Source organism: Acanthisitta chloris, unplaced genomic scaffold (genome assembly GCF_000695815.1).
Source record: "Acanthisitta chloris isolate BGI_N310 unplaced genomic scaffold, ASM69581v1 scaffold16960, whole genome shotgun sequence".
In the NCBI taxonomy this organism is placed as follows: Eukaryota; Metazoa; Chordata; class Aves; order Passeriformes; family Acanthisittidae; genus Acanthisitta; species Acanthisitta chloris.
This window is the reverse complement of record NW_008653596.1, coordinates 45,536-69,607: the sequence shown is the minus strand read 5'-3', so window position 1 is coordinate 69,607 and position 24,072 is coordinate 45,536. Positions and strand designations below refer to the sequence as shown.

Here is a 24,072-nt window from a genome sequence, read left to right as displayed (position 1 = left end):
AGTGAGGAGGTGTCCCTGCCCCGGGCAGGGGGTCGGGACTAGATGATCTGTAAGGTCCATTCCAACCCTTAAATTCTATGATTTTATGACCCACACAGCATTGGCTGAGGCTGCAAATCAAATAAAATTGTCTGGACAGGCAGCTACAAAATAAGAAGGAATAACCACATCTAGACAATCTAGACAAAAGGCTTCTTGATTCAAGTTGTCTGGAGATGAATTGTGAAAAAAAGCTGTGCTGGCGGACACAACAAGCCTGCAGTGGAAGAAGAATAAGAATTACTCTGGTAAATGAAACTCAAATAGGAGAAAGTGAATCAGCATCCGAGATTTATTTATGCTTTAAGGTGATTATCTCAGCTCCCTTCATTAACGTGATAACAGCAGACTCTGCAAACAGGCACGGGGTAATACTGTAGATGTCTGCACTTTCATTCCACAGAAGACAGCTGCCTGGGAGAATGGGATTATTCGTGGAGAGTGAGCACTGAAACTCCTCCTTGCTGATTCAACCGATGTGGTGATTGTGCTCACCTCCTCTGTAACACAATGAGTGCTCAGGCATGATGGCAATGCAGTGGGAACTGCAAACACAGAACAGACAAACTCCTTGCATATGCGATTCACATGTGAATCACTTGGAAAATTGCAGTTGGAGTATTAACGGTGCAAAAATTGCTCAAATAAAAGCTGGGTAAAGAAATTTCCCATTATTGCTAGAGCAGCTGTGCTGTAGGCACAGAGTTCACCGGGGCAGAGGGGAGCACTGTTTGTGCCTCTCTCTTTCAGTGAGTCCCCAAAAAGCCTAGAAAGAGCTTGAGCAGTGTTTTAGGGGTTTCCAAATATCCTGTGCTCTTGTAGGTATGTTCATGATTCCTTCCTGCCTTTTGCTGCTAAGATCAGTGAGACTTGTGGCCTTTCTGTTTCCAGACAGAGAATTACAGGAATTAGCCAGGAGAAACACACGGGGAGGGTACTTACCCCATTGCAAGTCCCCACCTCATTGCCTGCACCCCAAACATGTCAGGGGCACAACCATGGGGAGAGAATAGCTGAAAGGACAAGGTCACCTCCAAAGAGACTATTTTCTGCACCTCTAACTCATGCATGTCTCTGCTGCATGTGGCTAAAACCCCTCATGCCAAGCTGTGCCCAGGCAGACATGCTGTCCCTGCTCCAGGGGCTCATCCCCAGCTTCCCACTGGCAAGGGTTCTGCTACCCAGGAGATTATTCCCATCTATCTTCTTTAAAAATGTGGTTATTGCTGAAACACCTCCATGTATGTCATAGCATTGGGCTCCAGCTCTGGAGGAAACCAAAAATTGATAGTATTACAACAATCTCCACATTAAAAAAAACCAGAACAGTTGGGTATTTCATGATTTCATGGATCTGTGTCTGCTGCTTCTTTGTGCTCCTTCTTCCCCTGCCCTTTAAAAAGACCTTAATTTCCTCCCTTGCAGCTCACCTGGGGCTTTGTTAGCCTGGAGTTACAGTCAGCAATAGATTAATAACTCACTGCTGCATCTGCATTGTCTGCGAATGTGTGTGGGCAGCTGCCCCTGGCTTGGAGAGCTCCAGCAGCCTCTGGCAGTGGAAAAAGCGCAGTAGGGTTGGGAAAGCAGGTCCTGGTGGCATTTAAATCCCAGCGTTACTCTCACTCAGCCATGTACCACAAGGTGTCCCCAGCAGTACAGGCATTGCTGCAGGGATGGGAGGTTGGACCTCAGCATCTTCTCCTGGGCTGGGGCAGGGCAGGGACCCTCACAAGCACAAGTGCAACCCTTGTCCCTATTTCAGCAACGTCCAGCTCTACAGTCTTACCAGAGAGATCAGGTCTCCATCCTTCATTAGCTGAGATACTTAATTATTGAGAGCGAGCAAGATTCATGAGGGCAAGCTGAAGCCAAGATTCTTCTTGTCTTTATTTCTCTGCATTTTATAGTTTCCAATTTCTTCAATATATTTTTAAACACGAGTCAGCATGAATTAGCTTCTGAACTCTTAGTGATGATCAGTTAAAATGGGATGGTTTTATTTATTTGAAAGATCAAATAGTAAAAACGCTTGTTAGCCCCCAAGCCAGGGCCCAGCAGGCTGAGCTGACCTGCAGCCTGACAATACAAATGGCTGTTTAAGTCAATGGGGTAATTAGTGAGTGACGGGATGACTCACATAAATTAAGAGCTGAGGGAGCATTAAATCATAGGGTTATATTTTCACCATGTTTTCATTTTTCTGAAATAGGCTGTGTTGCCTTTTCTGGTCAGTTTGGCACTCTACCACGTTCATATGCAAATACTATGTATGCATATATGCAAATACATGCAGACATATGCATTTACACTAGTGTTACTATTAACACACTGACAGCAAATCACTCGAGATCCTCCTGCTCTTGCAACATAGGGTTATATTTTCACCATGTTTTCATTTTTCTGAAATAGGCTGTGTTGCCTTTTCTGGTCAGTTTGGCACTCTACCACGTTCATATGCAAATACTATGTATGCATATATGCAAATACATGCAGACATATGCATTTACACTAGTGTTACTATTAACACACTGACAGCAAATCACTCGAGATCCTCCTGCTCTTGCAAAGGCTGTGTGTGTGTGTGTGTGTGTGGTGTGTGTGTTGTGTGAGTGTGTGTGTCCTAAAGCTCTCCTCTTGCTTCACTTCATCTAAGGGCTCTGTGAGTAATTGCTGAAGCAAGAGGAAGAACATATGTCTTGATTTCCACTGTATTGCACTGTGCATAACCAGTGCCACTTGGAAAAAGGACTTGTAAAGACCTGGATTCATCTCACTTAAGTGTGTCATCAAAGGAAAGCAGCCAGGAGAGTGCAGCCTGGCTGAGAGTGGGAGAAGGTGTCACCAGAGATCCCTGACAGTGTGGGCATGGAGCAGCAAGGTGCTTCATCCCTTCTTGATATTGCCAGGAGCACCAGTGAGCCTTACTCTGTGTCCTGTCTCTCACCTGACATGATTTAGGAGAGGACTGCCAAATAAAAATCTCAAAAATAAAGCTTTTCATATTTATGGTGGAAGAAAATGATTCCCGTGTCTTTTAAGTGATTCATGGATTAAATAAAATCAATGGGGCTTATGGATTCATAAATAATAAAAATCCAACCAGATGGCAGGCATGCCACACTTGCCTGCTTTGCCTTTGGCAGTCCTACATGTCCTAACTGCAGACTCACCTGTCAGGCTGAGCCTGCCACATTTGTCATCTCTTCTTAAAGATCACAGATCTGTCCTGCTCAGAAGACCTTTCCAAAACCTGTCTCCTGCAGTAATAAGCAAACTTCTTCAGATTTCCAATAGAAATTTATTACTGGCCAAGATGTGCCTTATTTGATCTCCTACCCATATTATCCTCTAACATAAATCATTCCCCTTCCTCCCACCCTGAATGTATTTATGAAGAGTAATCATATCCCCTCTTAACCTTTGTTTTTCTAGGCTAAACAAGCCAAGCTCTTTTAATCCCCTCTCTTAAGATAGGTTCTCTGTTCTGCTAATCACTCTGCCAGTCCTTCCCTGCACCTGTTCAAGGATAAATTAATCTTTTCTTTTTCCAAAGAGAGGTCCCAGAACTACACACAATATCCCACACGAGGTCGTACCGACACTGATACTGATATTTCTCTGTGGCTACCAAATAAATGGTTTGTTGCATGAGACTTTTTGCACAGCAAATGGAAAATAGATACAAATCCATAACCCAATAATGCTAACACAACCTTATTCAGGGAAATTGCTCTTTTACTTGGATGGGCATTCTGTTCCTTTGCCTTTGTGGATGCAGGTCCTTAGCAGGCCTTAATCAGTGGTTTTCCATGTTTCATTTACCCTGGATGAGCATCAGGACCTCAGGTACTGAGGAAAGTCTTGCCTATGTTTCACTCAGCTTTTGCTCTGGCAAAACTCTGTTTGAAATCGCAGCTGAGAGTTTGAACTATGAAGATGCAGAGTCAACTGATGAAAAGCATTTTGCATTCAGCTCTTCTCTTTTCAAAATGATTTTCCAGTTTTACTTGGGGTTTAATTAAATTTCTGTGACCCAGGCAGGGAGTTCAGCCTTTCTTGATTAATGCTCTTTTAGGTGGCTCTGCTGATAAGAATTTAGCATCAACAATTGAGCTAACAAGCCCCAGTGAACAGTTTATAGCAGGAGACTAATTCTATTAAGGCTTTGCAGTGTCAGGACTCCACTTTGAGCTTGCAGCTGAGAGTAGAGATGGGAGAGAGGGAGCAAATGTAAAATTTGGCAACTAAATCACCAAGATTCAGCTTCTTTGTGGGCAGAGCTCATCTGGAAACTATTTTAGCTGACAACATCAGAATTTCACCTGTTTGGTTTTTTTTTCCCTCCTGGCTGATGCTCTGCACTTTCTTGGCTCATTGTGATAAGAGCTGGGAATAAGGAGTGGAACTGAATGGCAGCACTGATAAGAGAAATGAAAGGGCAATGTGATGACATGATACTGGAATAGGGTGTCTGCAGTTAGCCCTGTCTGTGCTGGATGTGTACCAGAGTACAGGATGGTCAGGACAAAGATGCTTGTGCTGACAGTTCCAAATTAGTCTGCTGAGAGGGAAAAATTGAGGTTAATGCTCTGCAGAAATGTTTCTGTTACTTTTTGGGTGGCAATAGAAATATCTTGCAGGTCTGTTGTGATTCACAAGACTTTTCTCTCTCTTTCCTTCTCCTCCCTACCCTGCTGAAAGTACCACTAAAATCTCACTCTAGCTGTGCTAAAGCATAGCCTGATGTCATTAAAACACAGTGCAAAGTATTGGCCAAGTTATTGCACTTGATCCACCTGTCCAGAGCTCATCTCCAGTACCTGGAGACCCAACTTTGGACATGTCTGTTTTGAGCTGGCCACCAACCTCACACAAGTATCTGCTTTGTGGGAGCCTGCAGAAGCCAGAACATTGCTTTAGGTCTATTGTTTTCCTTTCTCCACTAGACAGTCACCAAGGATAACTTGAGTCAACCAGACCACCTAGAAGTTACCTGAAAACAAGGTGCTCTCTGTGTTGGTAGCAGAACTACAGACACACCAAATGCACAAGGTGAAAATGCAATCCATCACTGCATGACCTGCAGGTGCTTATCACTCTTCTCGTGCTGATGAAGAGTACAGATGCCTTTCTCCAACCCTGGCCACCATTTCTCTTGTTGACTTCCTCAAGGCACCCACTTAGGACTGCCACTCATTTCTGCTTTGCCTGGGATTGATCCTATGTCTCTGCAGCTCTCTGAGGCTGTAGGAGGATCAGGGATGCCCACGGGACTCTTCCAAGGCTAACAGCTGAGTGAGGAGTTTGGGCCCTGTCAAGACAGGAGACATCCAGCACCCTGCAGTACTCTCTGAGCTGTTTCTCCTACCCTTCTTAGGAACAAACACTAAGTGCTGCTGGTTGTCCCCAAGGGAGTCTGCAGTATCCACCTGGCAGGATTGGATGGCTGCAGCCCTGTGTTCATCCATGCTGTGGCCTGTGTCCTGTGTTCACAGTACATGCCTGGTTTTATTTATTTTACAAAACAGGCTAAAGATTCGATCAAATCATTTAGGCAATTCGATTACCTTCACTGTCAGAGCAGTCATCAGAGGGGATTAGCAGTGTTTTGGCCCCTCATCAGCAGGAGCTGGCTGGGGGCATATGTCCCACATCACACACTGCCTCCTGCTCAAACCCTACCCCCCGTGCACTTCAATCAGATGACAGCTCTTTGCTGTCCCTGGATGAAACCGATGACAAAATATGACAAGGGCCCACAGCCACCCTCCCTCACTCTCCCCCCATGATTTTTTGCTACAGCATCGCTGCAAATTGTAGTTGTCAGCAGGGGAGCACTCATCAGGGGCTCCAGCCATAATCACTGCAAAGCGGATGCATCCTGGATGCTCCCCAATATCAGATCACAGCAGGGACTCCACTAATACCCTTGTTCCCTCTCCTGAAAACGTGAAGACCCACTGAGAAATGCTCAACGAGGGAGGCTCAGACAACGCTCCCGACCTCTCAGGGCAGGAGGCAGCCAAAGCATCAGTCCCCAAACCTGCCCTCGTGATGCTGCTGGGGCCGCTCTCGCTGTGGGAGCCACGTCGTGAGCAAGTGATGAGCGTCGACAGAGATCCTCCTGCCTTCATCTCTACAGCTGTTGGAATGGCCTCGTGCACAAAGGGCAGTGTCCTCATTAAATTTCGTGGAGGGTTGCCATGTGGCCAGCAGAAATTTTGTTTTGTTTTATTTCGGTACGCGGCGCAGTAATATATTCACCACCTCCAAATGTAATGGGGTGACAGATGGGAGCTGGGTCCTGGCTTTCATGGGAAAGGCTCTGCTCAGCAGGGAAGCAGTAAGTTTCCCACCTAATCTTCTGTAACCTTCAGACTGCTAACAACTATAAGAAGCAAAGCAATGGGTAGTTATTAAATTAATGACTTCATCCCCAAGCCAGTAATAAATATTTTACAGTTTTATCTCTCCACCCTGTAGACTGCTCGAGACAGAGCAGACTGTTTATTAATCTAGCTTCTGGATTTATGTTATTTAATTGCTAAACAGCCTCAGCATGGTTGGGCTGGATTATTAAATGTTGAAGCCTGAGGAGGAATCCTTTAGCAAATGGCAAAACCTGGGGAGCTGATCCTTGATCTTGAACTTGACTCATCAAAACTAACTCCCCTGCAGTGCTATGACCAGTTTAGTCCCTGTTTGATTCCAAACCCTTTCACCTTTGCCTCATGATCAGTTTAGGTGGACTTCGGGACTTGTAGGTAAGGAAGAGGCAAGGAAAAAGTTTTGGCATATCCTGACTGCAACAAGGGCATGCTGGTCTTAACTGTGGGCACAATGCTGTGGGGACAGACATCATCTTAGTGTGGACAGGTCCTTCTGGGGTTGCTCAACCCTTCATACTAGTCCTGGAGTTCAGGCAGAGCATATGTCCTTGCTCTATCCCTTCATGGCTCCTGTTTCTTCAGATCATCACAGATAGTCCCTGTCTTTTAAATTAAAGAGCATTAAGTTACAGAAATGAAAGTAGGCTTTAATGGTTGTTATGCTTCCTTGTTGACTGGGTCAAAAATGTCTTTAAAACTGATACTACCAGTTTTACAACAATTGGTGATTTGTTCATCCCACTGAAAGACAGGGATGAAGGCATCTGGAATAACGAGAGCTATTTGTCTGAAGAGTGCATCATCCGCATGCCTTCCTACAGCTCAATCCCACGAGCCCTTCTGTACAGAGTGGAAGGTCGTTTCAGGATATATCTTCTCATAAAGTGTAGGAGAAGTGAGTGTGTTAACAAGTACAGGCCAGAGCCTTTAATCCAACCAAGCTGTGCTGGAGCAATTTCCAGCTGGGGGCTGCTCCACCGGCTGCAGTGTCATCTCCAGCCCATCTGATTGCTCCCAAGCCCCAGCATTGTCTTTCTGTGGCCCTAAGGGTGTGAATTTGATGACAAATAGCATCTCTGAAGAGCAAAGTTGCCTTCTTTCCCCTGAGTAACCTGATGGAGAATGAGGCAACCCCTTCCTGACCACCCTGCTCTGTGTTTGTAGGGTTGTGGGAGCAGGGTGAGGTGGATTGCACCTTCACCCATAGGAGCTGTGGGGCAGTGGGAGTAAAAATCAGCAAAAATGCATCAGGCTCGGAAAGAACCTCCTTTCTGCTTATAGCTGAAAGCCATGGCCAGAGCCTGTGGCTGTGTGGGAGAGGCTAGGTCAGTGCTGACAAGTGGAAGGTACCACTGGAGGAAAGGGTCAGCAGCAGCTTTACACAATTAACAGTGACATCAGTGAGGCCAAATGGCACTCCTGTTGAATGGTTTATCGACGTGTTTAGAAACAACCATATGCTGATGAGTATCTTTTCCCTTACATCCTTGAAGCCAAAGACCCTCTCTTCTCTGCCATTCTCACCCTATGGCTGTTGGAGGAGGCTTAAGAGCTCTCCTAAGCACACCTATAAACTGACAGCATACCATCTTAAACCAACTCAATTCCCTTCCCTGCGATAAAGGACGCCAGTTCTGAGAAGATAACATCTCACAGTGATGGCTCCCCGAGCTGCAATTTAGCACAAATCTAACTGCTCCATTATACAGCTCAGCCAATTCGTTAAGGAAGGACAAGTGAGTATGTCTATTAGCTCTATCATCATAATCAAATATTGGCACAAGGAACTGCTCGGCGGTGCAAAGTCGAGCAAAACCCCCATAAAACAATTACGTGCCCTTCAGGAAAACAACATGCCAGCCAGCTGAGGTGAACCATTGCATGAGCAGGCCTGGTTTTCTCCTTCGTGGAGGGGACAAAACCCTATTGACTCCAAGTTATGTCCAGCAAAACCTCAAAGAGACCTTGTCCTTGGGGCTCCTGGGGCTGGGGTGGCTCCTAGGAGAAGCCAGACTCCATCTCCAGTAGTCCTCACTCCCAAGGGTGTTTCTTCTCAGGCATTTGGGACTATATGGCAAGGGGATCCAAGCAAGCCTGTCCCAAGCCTCTGCCAGTTGTTCTGCCCCAGGACAGCTTGCAGACATTTGATGAAGGCAGAAAAAACTTCCAGTGAAGACCAATGGCCATGTACATATTCGGGGAAAGGCTTTAAGAAATCTTCCTTCTGTCCAAAACTTTGCTCTATTTTTTTTTTTTTTACTACAGTTCTTACCCTTTTGGCTCCATTTCACTCTGCCCTTCACTTGTGCTAGTGGTACAGTCACCTCCTCCTGCAGTACCCCAACAGCACTTGTGTCTGTGTGCAGGGACAGACAGGGAAGTTCAGGTCAGTTAATCAGAGAATTGAATTTCTTGGTGATGAACCTTCCTGAAATTCCCATTTGACCCAATTCACTCAGCTCCAAATGGCCTTAACATGATTTACCTTATTTCACCTTGGGAGCTACAGCTACAAAAGAGCAAAACTGAATTACAGCAACTTCAGAAATCAGGTTTCCAACACAGAGATCAGTGAATTCTCTTTAGTCCCAGAGCTTCAAAACATAAACTCTTACCAGTGAAAAAGCTCTGTTCTTCCAGAAGAGCAATCTGTGAACACGGCAGTCAGGCTGATATAACTCGAGCAAATCTTGTAGACAAACCCCAGACATCTCCCAGCATTTGAGCTGAACCTCAGAGATCAATTTGGTGCAGATTTTTGTAAATCCAGGAGGAAAAAGCATCTGTCTCTGTCCTGTGCCAGGGCTGGCGTCTTCTGCATCACTCCTGATGGCATCTCCTCTGCTCACACATTACCTGTGGAAGCACAAAGCCATGAAATCATCAAATCCTAGAATGGGTTGGGTTGGAAGGGACCTTAGAGATCATCTTATTCCAGCACTCTGCCTTGGGCAGGGACACCTTTCAGTAGCCCAGAATGCTCCAGGCCATGTCCAACCAACCTAGCTTTGAATATTCCAGGGATGGGGAATCCACATCTCTGGGCAACTTGTGCCAGTGCCTCACCACCCTCACAGGGAAGAATTTCTTCCCAAAATATAATCTAACCCTGCCCTCTGACAATTTGAAGCCATGACCCCTTATCCAGTCACTCCATGCCCTTGTCCAAAGTCCTGCAGCTCTTTTGGAGCCCTTTTAAGCACTGGAAGAGGGTCTAAGGTCTCCCTGGAGCCTTCGCTTCTCCAGGCTGAACAGCCCCAGCCCTCTCGCTGTGGGAGAGGTGCTCCAGCTCTCCTGGGGATGTGAAGCACTGGGGGTGCAGGGGCAAGTCCTGTCTGAGGGAATGCTGCCTGCAGCCCTCCTTGGACTTACAATTCTCCCCATCATGGCACTAGTAGGATTTTAGGCACCTGCTTGGCCGGATGGTGACAGGTTCTTAATTTCCAAAACCTTCAGAGGTACCAAGCCAGTGTAGTAGGTGTGAAGAGCCAGGTGTGAGGTGCAGAGTGTCTGGCTAAAGCTCCAGGTTAGCAGGGACACACTGAACCCCCAAGCCACAGTGCAGGACAAAGCCAAAGCTCAGTGAGGACACACCAGGGATGTTGGCAGCAGCTCGAAGAAAGACCATAGGAACTAAAGTCACAAACAGAACTGGGTTTTATTACGAAATATAAAACCCCTGCCAGTACATAAGGAAGTTCTGTCTGCAAAATACATTTCCTGAGGAAAGTAGATCACAGTATTCATTTTCACAGAATAACATGTAGCCTGCTATAACTTTCAATGTGACTCTTTATTATTTAAATATTAACAGTATTCCTTCACATAAACAAGTACTCAGTCATCACATAACCAACACACAAACGACAAAATAAATATACAACAAGAGCACAGTTCATTTTTTTCCCGACTTAAATATTAAATAAATAATAAATACAGAATTTTCATTTCCTGTTATCAGTGCCTGAAACAATATGAATGAAAAAGAAAAGAAAAACTGAAAAAGTCTCTCTTCCCCCCAGTGCCCCTGTCCCCACAAAAAAACAAACCAAAAAATTATCAAAATGTCTCAGTTATAAAATATCTTTAAAAAAATTCCCATCATTAAAAGAATAAATAACAAAATATATAAAAAATAACTTGGTTGCATCAAAATTACAAGTAGGAGTTGTAGATAGGGGTTTTTTTCTCTTTTTTCTTTTTTTTTTGAATATCTTTTTTTTACGGTCAAAAGTTTTAATTTTTAACTTTTTTTTTGCTTCTTTTATCTTCATTTCTATGGTGCAGTGTCCAGTTTAAAATAAGTATAAAATTAATAAATAAAAAAGTTAAATAAATAGCAAAAAGTTAACATAAGGTGTTGTAAATATAAATTACATACATCTTGCCAAAATTAAATAATTTACAGGATAATTAAACTAACTACTTCTTTTTTTTCTTCTCTTTCTTCCAGGAAGTGCAATTTCTCTACTTTTAAATACTAACTGAATTGCAGTCACAATCAATTTGGACTCTATTTACATGTTAAGAACGTTGTGTTTTTAACACCTCAAATTTTTATTTTTTTTTCCCTTTCTTTTGTATTTTTGCACTTGGAATGGGTTCTAAAATAAGTGAACTCATGGAGTCTGATCCTGCAAACACTTAAGTACGGGAGCAAACCCACCCAGGTCACCTGCCCTGTGGAACTCAACATGGGAACCTACACAAGTCAAGTTGCTCTTGGGCTTTGAGGCTTGATCCAGTGGCCACAGGACTCACTGGGACTTTCCACTGACTTCTCCAAACCATGAATTACACCCTAAATATCTGCAGGATTTGGCTCAAAATGACACCACAGTCTTGCCTTTAGTAGGGATCAACAAAGTCCTCCCCAGCTCTGTCCGCCCCACTGCTGGGAGGCTGTGGGATGTGGGATGCCCCACACTGGGACTTCCTCAGAGGGTTTTTCCCCACTGTGCTTCTGAAGTGTTTGGAGAAGGAGGTGAGCTCCAGATGGGAGCAAATTTGGGGGGAGGAACCCCATGGGGTGACAGCCAGCCCTGGCAATGGAGTGGGTGCTGCAGAGCAGCAAAGACATTGCTAGAGTTGTTCTTGAAGTGCACAGTGGGCTGCGTGTACTGAGCTGCTTACAAAATGCTTCTTTGGAAGAATACCCAATACCTGAATACTCTTATTTTTTCCTTTTTTTTCCCTTTTTTTTTTTAAATAATTCTGTTTTGCAGAATGGCTCTGGCGCTGTGATTTCACGCAAATCCTTAGAACACCAAACCAAAAAATTCTCATTGCCCTGTGGATACCTTTAAGAAATCAACTCCTGATTTGTGGTGTGTAAGCACTTTGCTGGCCATCAATTAACATCTCTCTTTTTTGTTGTTTTTTTTTTCTTTTTTTGCTTTGTTTTGTTTTGTTCATCACAATCTCAACCATTCTCTGGCATTGATGTATGATCTCTGGACTGGCAGTACTGTGCCACTGTAAGGATGATCACAATAATGAAAAGAACCAGAACTGTCATCAAACAGACTTCCAAAAAATCATATACACCGGACCATGACACATTAAAGAATTCTTCCGTATGAAATATCTGGAATTGGCCTATTCATAATAGCTATTCTCATATTTAAGACAGACAAAGGAATACTGTAGTTGCAAACTCCAAAAGCTTCCCTGAGAACCTTTTTTTCCATTGCGCTTTCCACTGGAGATCCAGAACTGCTCTTCAGATTTCTTTCAGAAAATAAAAATAAGCTACTTTATAATACTTCAGAGTTCCCATGCCCAGTGGATATCTGAACACTTTGGGGTTGGGAGGCCCAGCACAGGTTCAGATTTACAGGTAGCTTGCAGCTCCAGCACTTGTAGCAACATAGAACATAACTCATGTGTGAGTAGGTGATCTGGACATACGACCATAGACTACATGAGGGTTTAAGCCAGTCATACACTAGTCTTGGATCAGACAAGACCCTGTTCCTGTAAGGTTTTAACCCTTGGATCAACTCTGCAGAGCATGGAAACTCATGAAAGATGCCTGCCCTTCACCTGCTACCGAGCCCCACAGCCTACTGGAGATTTTAACCTTCCATCCTGATCTACCTTATGGTCCAGGTAGAAAAAAAAAATCCCACTTTTCTCAAGAAGGTCCAAAGTTAAGTAAACGAGAACATTGAGTTCAATCAGTTCCATGTCTCAGAAATGGCCTCTTGGTTACATTTTGGTCTTTTTTTTTTCCTTTTTTTTTTTTTTCATTCATTAAACAAGTTTTCTAACTTGTAAACCTGAATACTTGGAGGGAAAGTTCCATCTTACAGTCTGTTCGCCTGCTCATCTCCATCCCGTGGCACTAAACCTGGATGCCCTTGACAGCTTGCTTGATGCTCTCCAGCAGGTCCTTGTTCTCTGGGTTCTGGTAGCACTCCTGGTTGGTGTACATGTCTGTCAGCGTGTTCACATACGCATCAAAGTTCTGCTCACTAATTGGCTCCTGCAGTTCCCAAAAAAACCCAAATAAAAGCATTAGCAGAAGAGCAGGAAGTGGCTGAGACAATTCTTTGCAATAAATCATTTGTGCATTTTATTGTCTAGAGAAGTTGTGGATTCCTGGAAGTGTTCAATGCCAGGTTGGATCAGGCTTGAAGCAACCTGGTCTAGTGGATGCCTGCCCCTTATTGTCTAGAGAAGTTGTGGATTCCTGGAAGTGTTCAATGCCAGGTTGGATCAGGCTTGAAGCAACCTGGTCTAGTGGATGGTGTCCCTGCCCATGGCAGGGGATTGGAATGAGATGAGCTTTTAGGTCCCTTCCAACCCAAATCATTCTGTGATTCTATCTATATACTGACAGTCAAAGGGCTCCACGTCAGAGCCTTCTGTGTGCAGTGCTGTACCTATGGGAAGCTTGTCATGCAACCCCTGATCCTGCCAGATCTTAACTGGGTCCTTAATTTTCTGCACTGGCCTTGTGGATCTATTAACAGCATCAGGTTAAGCATGTGCAGGGAGTTTGACAGGCTGGAGGCTGAATTAAGCCTTGGAAATGAAGGGCTGGAGGACGAGAGGACTGCTGAAACATCACAGAGGGAACCAAAGGCAAAGTCAGGACAGAATCCTGGTCACCTTGGGCTCACAGCTGCCAATGCCAGCACACTGCTGCAGTACAGCTTCTGCTTTTGAGGGGCATAGTGGAAACCTTGCAAATATCTAACTTGGAGTTAATGGGGGAAAAAAAGAAAGAGAGAAGAAAGAAAAAGAACAGGAATAAAATGAGCATACAGGTCTCGTGGGTATTATTTAATTGGAGTTGCCTGAAACCTTGAAAAAATATTTGCTGAACAGTTTATTTGACCTTTTTTGTCACATACTTTACAAAAAAGCACTCAGCGAGCGGTTTTCTGCCAGTTAGGCAGCTGGGTGAATACTATCCAAAACTGCTCTGCTGGAGGATGGCTTCTCTCCAACCAGCCTGAATTTAAATACAAACCCCAATGAAAAGGATTCCCAAAAAGAGAAAAAAAAAAAGAAAAAATGGCAAAAAAAAATATCAATCAAAAGCTCATTTCTCTGATCATTGCGATGGTCTTTATGAGTTGTAAGAGGACAGATTCCTCAACAACATGAGCCCCCCTCCACACACCTGGTTTTGACAACAGTAATTACATTCCTGGGAATAGAGAGAAGGTAATTAATAGCCTTTTGTGGTTTTACAATTTTAATGCAGTCTTTTCATTTCGCAGTAACTCTATGGTAACATGCTGTGGGCTGTTAGACCTTGTTAAATTAAACAAAATACACTCTCTTTAAGAATGCTATTCTTTGGCTGCCAGCTATTCAAAACTGAATTGAAACTACCTGCATTATAATAGGAGCTCTAAGATCTTTCTGACGTTGAAATCCAATCCCTCCTGATCTCTGCTTGTGCTGTCTTAGCCTAAAAGGCACTGGGTGCCCTTGATAAAGTTTCCTATTTTGCGATAGAGCTCCCAGATGTAATGAGACAGAACAATAGATACAAAGGGAGATCAGCAGAAAATGACAACAAAAGGGAGATATAATGCAAGCTTCAGAGATAAGGGAAGAGTACTGATCTTATAAAGGACACGTAGGTGTATGGAGAGAAATTCTCCCACTCTTTAATTGTGAATAAGTCTTATCATGAATTGGGTTTGGCACAGCTCCCTCAGTCACACCGACTGGGGTGAGTGCTGTCAAAGTTCCTTACCATGTGCGGAAGGCGGATATTGGCAAGACTTTGGATTAGAGCCTGGCTCAACCCTGAGAGCTCCAGGAACAGGGCTTCATTTTGCTCCTCTATGATTTTGTTTTCCTCCTCAATGTTCTTCAGGTTCTTCTCCATGGTGGAGATCTGCAGAGCAAGGAGCACAGCAGGGTTACTAACCCTCTCCAAGGGCACATATCACCACCCAGGAAGGCACTTGGCCATGCACCCATGGGCTTGGATGCATGTCCAAGCACACAAACCTGTGACTGCAGTTTCACCATGGCTGCTTCCATCTCCGAGTTGGACTCGTTCAGCTCACTGATCTCCTTGTTCAGCTGCTTGATCTCTTCATCATTTTCCAGAACTGCAGGAGGGAAGGTCATGGGCAGTCAGCAAATGCTCTTGGGAAAAGCAAAAGTGTTGGGCTTTCTGCTGAGCCCATCCTGCTGCATAGACATCACCACTCCCAGAGTCCTCACCTTGGCTTTTACATCCTCTAAACAGGATGCACATCTCACCTGCTTTTTTTTTTGTTTTACTTTTTTTTAAATAAGGTTTTTATCATCACAGTTCAATGATACTTGAACAGGTCAATATGTAAATGCAAAAGGAAAGGACAGCAGAGCAGTTGGAGTCCAGCAAATTCCCACACCCAGCAAAGCTGATTGTCCTGAACAATCAGGTCACTCTCTCCAGCCCTTGGAAAGATGCCATTTAAAAAAACTAATGCATGTCTTGATCAGAAATTATGAGGTTCATAAAATAAAGCAGTATTTCCAGAAGAGTGCAGGTATTTATAGGTTCCAAACTATATAAGTACTCAAGTTCAATGCTTGAACCTTGTCAAAGACCACAGAAAGCTCAGTAATAGCACTGGAAATGCAAAGTGCCATCGCTAACAAAATTCCAGATCCAGAAATATCTCAGTATTAAAAGCCCTGAATAGGTGAAAATTGCTGAATGACTGCAAGGGGTTTGTAAAAGTGCCAATGAATATTTTTTTAAAAAATTCTCAATTTCAACGTGAATTCTGTTGCCTTCATTATCATCACTCCTTCAGAGTGTGTAACTCAGGGAGTGGGGCTGGTACCATGCCACCCCAACACCCAGAAAACCCAAGGAATGGGTGTTCATAGCACAGGATATCCTTGCAAATCTGTGGCCAGATTTCAGCTGTTGAAACCTCCCCAGTCTGCAAAGAAAAAGATCTATGGGCTCAATACCCTGACACACCTGCAAGGCAAAGGAGTGAAAATCCTTACCGTCGCTGGTCTTGAACTTTGTGTTGAGAATTTCATCCCCTGAGAGTTTTCCTTTCTTCCCAGCAAAAGTAGCTCTTGGACACCCTGACAAACTGAAAAGTAAGTACAAATGGGTTTCATAAACTCTCAGTATTTATAGATTCTATGTTCCCAACAAGAGCACATCCCATTTGGTGGGGTTCAAGCTGCGAGACAGTTCTTCTAAAAGCTTTTTATGGTACAGAGGAAATTGCTTTATGAATAATGCCACAAAACTCTCCATTTATAAAGTTAGAGCAATTTTCTTTAAGCATTGATTAAAAAACACATTGTTTCCTAAAAGACAGGATATGCCAGGTGAGGAAGGTGAAATGGGTCTGGCTGGTTTGGGCATCAAACACTTGTTTGGTGTGCTCAAATTCTCTTCTAACATGCTAATGGGGATTTAGATTAGATGTTAGGAAGAAATTCTCCCCTGTGAGGGTGCTGAGGCACTGGCACAGGTTGCCCAGAGAAGCTGTGACTGCTCCATCCCTGGAAGTGTTCATGGCCAGGTTGGAAAGGGCTGGGAGCAACCTGGGCTAGTTGAAGGTGTCCCTGCCCATGGCAGGGGTTGGAATGAGATGATCTTTAAGGTCCTTTCCAGCCTAAAGCATTCTAGAATTCTGTGAATATCAAAACAACTACACATTTTCTTCCATGCAGTAAACCCCAACCTTGGAGCACCCTGACTGAACTCAGCATCAAAAGCACCAGCTATTGAGCCTTGCATGAAGAGCTGAACAGTGCTCAGGCAGCATCTACAGACAGGTATGTTAACCTACAGCAATGCTGCGACGCTCACACTGATTCCAACCTTGTGATTTACCTTCTGTGAGTGAGGAAGCTCCCGTTGGCATGGCCAGAACCGTCGCAGCCTGGGGTAGGGCAGGTTGGGCCTTCATTCTTCAACGACTTCCAGGAAAATGAGGAGCCATTGAGTGATCCTTCCTTCTGCCTGCGAGCTGCGAGGGGGCACCCGGACGCACTCCGGTGAGAGGCATATTTCCCACTGATGTGTCCAAGCCCAACACAGCCAGGAACTGGACACCTGGGCAAGGAAACACCAAAAATCACAGCACGGCAATAAATAGGAAGAAATGGAAGGAATAAAGACACGAGGAAATTATTGATGAGCAGGAACGAGGAAGCCTGGGAAGAGAGTATTTGCATTTGGGTCTCGTCTGGAGTTTATGGGGTAGATGCTTAGTTGATGGAAATGGCAGATGGGAAATTAAGTGCTACAACTGCTCCTTCAAAGGAGCCAAAAAGAACCAAGGAGAATTCTCCAGAATAAAGGGCTGTGGAGGTCACATCACATGCTTGCAGCAAAAGTAGGTCCCAGTGGTGTCACAAACCAGGTGTGTGGTGCCTCAGTGAGGGCAGAAACAGCAGGTTGGGCTGTATGACATGGGACCCTGACATATCCTAAGGCTGCCACTCTCACACTGAACCATCACACAGGTACAGCCAGCTCTGCCTGGTGGCACTGCTGAGGAATCCACAGTCATCAACTTTATCACCCTACGTTGGTTCATTCAATGCAATCTAGGAGCACTGTGTGCGATCATAGGAACAAAATCCTTCCCCCTGAGCTGGGAACTGGTCAGGCTGCAACCTGTGCACAAAGAGCTGCAAACCTGTTCCTGTCAGGAGGAACATCTGAGGGGCTTCTGAGCCTGTACCCTGTCAAACACGACAAATCACTGGGCCATCACTCAGCCTGCAGCCATGGCATGGCCTCACTTGCCTCCTCCTCCTCCTGGTTCACATCCTGCCTCTGTGGAGAGATCAACCCACGCTCACAAGGGGATAAAGTGGGAATTACCATCAAGGCAGTGCACAAGCCTTTCCGCCCCCGCACTTCTGCTGCTGTTTATTGCCAGCTGAAACACACAGGAGCTGTGAGCAGCGTCATGGAAGCACCAACACAACTTGTGCTATCGCCAAGTTTTTTTTTGCATCTCTTTCCTCCCTCCTCACAACCTCCCCACCTAACAGCATTCTCACTAAATTCAGCCAGCCCACAACTCTGGTGTATCTATTAGGGTTTCTGCTGAGGTTTGCATTTGTTTAAAGATGCTCCTCAATTATAAATACAGTTAAAAGTTTATTACTCAAGGGAGGTTATTCTTAACTGGGGGGTGGAGGGGTGGAAATAGATAAGGAATGACAAAAATAACCCCTATGTCCTCAGTTTGGAAGCAATTAGGGACTTTGAGTCTCCCCAGCAAAAATATTCGCTGAGCTGCTCCTGAAAATCGCAAGCTGCGTTTCACCGCAGAAATTATTACCCTGATTGTTTACATTCCGCACAAAAGGGAGATGACAGCAGAAGGGGGGGGGCTCTACACCCAGCCTTATCCCAAGATAATTTGAAAAATGCTGATCTCGATTTTAATCAGCTGCAAATGCAGCACAATTCACTTATAATATCCCTGCCAGCAGGATCCTCAGTAAATTCATAACATCATTGCTTTTATATGATCATGAGCAAATTACTGAATCCTCAGGAGGAAAAGGAGAAGGGGGGGGGGAGAGTGAGAGAGAAAGAGACAAACCCCAGCGTTTAGTATGCAGCCATTACGGCCCAACCGTTACATATTTTATACTGTTAATTTAACTTTTATTACATTTTCATTGTTAAAAAATAAACCAGAAGCTTCTCGTGCAAAACAGCTGTCTTGGACATTGTTAAATTTTTTTTTTTTAATTGTTATTATTTAATGGAAGCAGCAGTGGTGTTTGATCAATTAGACACCTGTGGATGCTTCCATTCTGTGCCACGACTGGGCTGAAGGTTGAGGTGATCTGTTCAATCACATCTGTAGCAAATTACTTGAAGGATGAACAGCGAAAACAACAGGGACTAAATGACTTTCTCCTCGGTGACGATGTGCAAAACTCGGCCTGGTTCCAAGTGGCTCTCAGTGCAGACGGGGGATGGATTTAGAGCCAAAGCTCCTTAATACAAACTGCACCAGGCACACCTTGCCATGAGCAGCAGAACACGCTTCCCATGGGCTGAGGGAAGGCAGGAATGAGAGTTTGTTGTACCGTGTTGCTTTGCACATTTCAGAGGAGCTTCTGTTCCTCCTGGCTGTACTGGAGGAGTGGGGGTTGCTGCCTATGCTGTGGGATATTAGGGAATGCCTTCACCTCCTTCTGCCACAGAGACCCTCACAGCCCACACTGCACTGCCTGCATCTGTGCCTATGGTCCCACCAAGATCAGCCTGGGGGTGGATGGCTTCAGCTTTCTAGGATTCAGAAAATCCAGTTCTGGTGATGCTCCAACCCCATTTGGAGCCTGGAGAATCTATGGATGCTCCATCCTTGGAAGTATCCAAGGCCAGGCTGGGTGGAGCTTTGAGCAACCTGGTCGAGTGGAGGGTGTCCCTGCCCATGGCAGGGCACTGAAATGAGCTGAGCTTTAAGGTCCCCTCCAGCCCAAACCATTCGAGGATTTTATGCCTCTGATTTCTTGTCACTTTAACTTCCTGGCATTTGTACCTTTAGGGAGGACTGGGAGAGATCCAAGCCCTGGTGAGGATGCTGGGGGAGACACTGTTGTACTGCTGTGGATGTCCTGACAGTTCATCCTATGTTCCTGTACAAGCCTGAGCTGCACCATAACAAAACAGCCATATAAAAGCCCATTTCTCCTTGCACTCGGAAGTGATTTCTTTGCAGAGAAACTGCACTGGGAAAATCACTTAGCACATCCCTGCCCAGTCCTGCCCTGAATAGAGCAGGCACAGATGAGCAAAACCACAACTTTCCCAGCCCCACAGGGCATAATCCCTGGGGAAAATGTGGAAAGGGACAACCTCCCAAGCTGGGGCTCAGTCCCCAGTGAAAGCAAAGGTGCCACAGCCAGCAGTTGCACAGCAATTTGCTGCTTATCCTTTCCTTTCCTTCCCCACGTCACTGGTTAATGGCACAGCATGCAATGCCACCAGCAATTCAGTGTATTTGAGCCAAAAGAGGATTTTTTTCCCACAGATTCTTGAGGAGGTTGCTTAATTTTTAATAAACTCTGCTAACTCCTGCTAATTATCACATGGCTCATTTAACTGGGAGGCTTTCCTTCCTGTAGACTGAAGAGGAAGAACAGAGCAGATGGCTCAAATATCATCTTTTTCTGAAAGGTCCTTCCCCCCCAGTAGGCACATCCCGACTTCCCACAGCCACCGCAGGGATCTTCCGCACCCACTGGGTCCCACTCCAACTCAGCCTCTGCTCCAAGGTAAAACCTGAGCACACAGAGTTATTCACCTCTGATCCTCTGCAAGGGCAAGACCTGCCCTGGGACTAGAATAAGTAAAAAACATCCATCTGGGAACTGTTGGCTGAGCCAAAGGAATTTGGACAGATATGTCAGCACTCATGGACATGAGAAACTCTTGAAGGGCGTTGATAATTTTTATCAAAATTTCTTTTTACCCCCTTCAACTTGCACTTCCTGGGTGAGTGGATAGGATCCAGAAAGGCTGAAGATGGTATGGGTTAACAAAAAAAATAGGATCCTGGAGTCAGTGCTGCCTTTCATGTCCTGTAGCTGTGTAAGGGGTCAAGACACAGACCCCAAATCACACATCAGGCCCTGAACGCTGAGCCTGTGATACTCAGACTTGCTAAAAGTCAGGACAAATGGATTTCACAGCTCATGAAAGCTCCTGAGGTGGAATAAGAGATTTTGAATCTCTATTTCCTGTAGGAATAAGCCCCCTGGGATGTTTTGAAAACTTCAGCCTGAGGCAGCAGAGAAAGGCTTCTTCAGTTTGCTTTGACTATTCTGCCCTGGCAAAGACTATACAAAACACATTTTATTCAGGGTTAACAGATCCTGACCAGACTCACTGCTGGCTAGTTTCTATTTCTACTGTGTTCCTGGAAGTCAAACAAGCCATCACACCTCACCTGCCTATTGCTGCCCAAATATTTGCTTGACTGTGTTTTTACCCTCATTTACAACACCTGTGGGGTTTTTCTAGGAATTTATAAAGCACAGGTAGCAGAGAAACTGTTCATGCCCTACCAGTTTACCTTTCACATCTGCAGAAACAAAGAAAAAGTACACTGTTACCTCCCCAGCACCCAAATTTCCAATCAAATTTCAACATATTGGGATCAAGGGAAAATCCCCCAAAGAATCACAGAAGAGCTTTGGTAGATGATGGCCAAAGCAGTGTGAGTGAGGAGGGGTGTGGGATGCTGCTCCCCTGTGTAAATCTGCGTGAGGCAAAGGGGATAGAGTGAAAAGCTCCACTCAGGAGTTATCTCCATACTTACTTCATCAGCTCTGGGTCTTCTTTATCATCCTTTGTCGGGGTGATCTTGATCCCACTTTTCTTGGCACGAGGGCAGCCTGACAGACTGTGGTTAAAAAGAGAAGAAAGGCCTGTCTCACTGGCAGAATCCCTGCATTTGCTATTCCCCCGCTTCAGTCATCTTTCCCTTGAATTTGGCACAGTGTTTTTGATCTCTCTCGTTTTGCAGCTTCACATCACGAGGAGAAGTCAGAAGAAAAAAAAATAATAAAAAATTGAGGGAGATGGACAGTAATTAATGGTGTCTAGATAAAAAGATATCTGCTAACAGCCTGCGATGTTTAATGGAATTGTTGAAATAGAAGGCTCAGATCTCTGCTATTAATGTTCTAAAGTGATAACAGAAGTCATAAATAGGTAGCAATATTAACAGGAACATTGCATCAGCTAAAATCTGACCCTTTGTCTTTTATTCTGTTGAAAAGAGCTTCTAATCAGATGCTGGAAACATCAGAAAAAAAAAGAGAAGTCAGATTAAAGAGATGAAAATAGGCTTCAGTTGTCAGTAACATTAATGTTTTATTCAGAACTTTACAACTCTGCCCACTGCAGGGGAAAAAAAAAAAAAGGCAACAGAGAAAGAGGCTACAGAGAAAATAATTTAAGGGAGATCTTACCTTCTATGGGATGCATAATTTCCTGTTATGTGACCAGAGCCATCACAACCAGGAGTAGGGCACCTGCGGAGGCAAGGGAGGCTCGGATTAGCCTGGGGATGTGAGCAGGGGATCGACACTCTGCCACAGCTCATTTCAAAGAGAAATCTAGGGACTGTCAACACAGAAGCAGGTTTTTCCTTCCTGCCCCTTCTCCCACTGTAAGAACAAAGCCTGCTGTGTAATATCCATAGCACCAAAGTCAATGCATCACTGCACGATGTGGCATAGGAGAGGAACATCTGTGGGAAGGGGTAGGGATGTTGGGAGCCCAGCAAGTGGCTGCTCTCGGGTGGAGGGACACAGGTCCCAATTTCTGTCCTCACCCTCACAAAGGGGCTGTTTAGGAGCTGATAATGAGCTAAAAAACCCTCCAGGACAGTGTCTGTCATCTTGAAGAAGCCACAAGAAGACAGCAGGTGCCATCCAGGGCCAGCAGGATGGATGCAAGCATAGACAAGATATCAGAAAAATAGCCTGCAGCTCTGGACAGCAAAGTCACCATGGCCACCACTAAGAGGAAGCCCAACAGAAGGTCTCAGCTCAGCTCTGGGTGACTTAGGGGGCTAATCTCAGTGAGGGCAAACAAACACCCCACTGCAGGAAGGTCCTCAGAGTGCAAAACTGGCTGACGCTTCTGATGGACAACAATGAAGGAACAGGAGGAAAAAGATAAGGTTAACTTTGGGTCCCCTCCTTTCACAACACCATGGGCAGGGGATAGGGGCTCTGCAGAGTGACAGAACCCGTGGGACCTCAGACTGGGGGTCACCATGTCACCACACATGGTGCAGCAGCACTTTGGTGCAGAATCTGCACCTCAGTCCTTGGCTGCTACTGTTACAAAGGAACCTTTGAACATGCATCCACGGTCATGAATTTGAAGGTGAACACCCAGAACTCTGGGCTGGGCTGGAAAGCAAAGCCTGGAGAATGCTGCTGTGATCACCCAAACCTGCACAAAGGCTGGCAGGGGCTGTGAGCCCACCAAGCAGCAGCGAAGATAACGGCATGAGTTAAACACCACATCATTAAAGGCTCAGAGCGAAACCCGTGAGGGGCTATGAAGTAGCACGAGCACAAAGATCTGTTCCGAATGCTGTAGGTGACGCGGCGGACATAAAAGTTGTCATGGGGACAAGGAAGAGAGGCAAGGAGTGTTTGCAGAGGATGTGCACGCCAGCCTGCCAATTAGCCAGGGCTTTTTGAGTCAAGTGATTAGGACCGGGAGAAGGGTTGGGAGGGAGGAAATCCACGGGGCTGCAGCAGTGCGAAGGGCAGATCCTCAACTGCTCACTTCTGAGCAGAGCTGGAAAAGCTCATGGCACATCCACAAGCTTGCAGAGTGCCCATTCTCCTCGGGGGAGAGTTTTGCTCTGTCCCTGCTTTCTCAATCCCTCGTTTTTAAGCCACCCGTCCCTAGTTTGGATCACTGGCTGGTTCCTGCAGCAGAGCAGGGATTGATGCATCTCCAGGACGTGCCAGTGAAATGATAAGCAACATGTGGTGGTGCATAAGCAGCTCCTGAGGTCAGTGCCCTTGGGAAAGACAATGTGCTTTCCCAAAGGTTGCCCAGAGAGATGGTAGATGCCCCATCCCTGAAAGTGTCCAAGGCCAGGTTAGACAGGGCTCTGATCTAGCTGATGATGTCCTTGCTCACTGCAAGGAGGCTGGACAAGATGTGGCCTTTAAAAATCTCTTCCAACCCAAACTATTCTGTGATTCTATGCTGGTCCTGGCCTGGACAATGGTATAGTTGGGGTGCTCTGGGCCCTGAGAGTCAGTTGAACAATGATTTCCACAGATGCCTTTAGTAAGACAGCTTGGAAAACAGCCTTTTAAAAAGTCCTCTCTTTTTGATCAGAAAATATCAAAATTCTCTTTGCACCAGCTCTGAGGGAGAGTCTGGCATTTGCAGGTCATTGAATAGTCTCCACTGACAAAAGAATTGGGCACCTCACCTCAGGTGGGAGAGCAGGGACACACCCTGGTCCCAGAAAGGGTGACAGGGACACTAAGTCAGGAGGACCAAGGCTCAGCATGCTCAGACAAGGAAAACATAAATGCACATAGTTCTGGTGTGGTAAGAGCAGAGACATATCCAGCAGGACCTTGACTAGGGTGCAAATTTTTCACCTCTCCTAGAAATTACAAGTGT

General features: G+C 45.2%; 1 protein-coding gene across 1 annotated transcript in view; it reads right to left on the bottom strand.

Annotated features, from left to right (window-relative positions):
- Positions 1-12,663: 12,663 nt before the first annotated feature.
- The window catches only part of MYT1 (myelin transcription factor 1), a 34,256-nt gene continuing 22,847 nt past the window's right edge, over positions 12,664-24,072 (bottom strand). The window contains exons 15-21 of the mRNA XM_009081739.1: positions 21,876-21,938; positions 21,221-21,304; positions 16,756-16,977; positions 15,909-16,000; positions 14,907-15,010; positions 14,647-14,790; positions 12,664-12,915 (exon numbers count right to left, since the gene is read on the bottom strand). Coding sequence (XP_009079987.1) covers positions 12,775-12,915; positions 14,647-14,790; positions 14,907-15,010; positions 15,909-16,000; positions 16,756-16,977; positions 21,221-21,304; positions 21,876-21,938 — 850 coding nt within the window. The 3' untranslated portion in view covers positions 12,664-12,774. The remainder of the gene's footprint in view (positions 12,916-14,646; positions 14,791-14,906; positions 15,011-15,908; positions 16,001-16,755; positions 16,978-21,220; positions 21,305-21,875; positions 21,939-24,072) is intronic.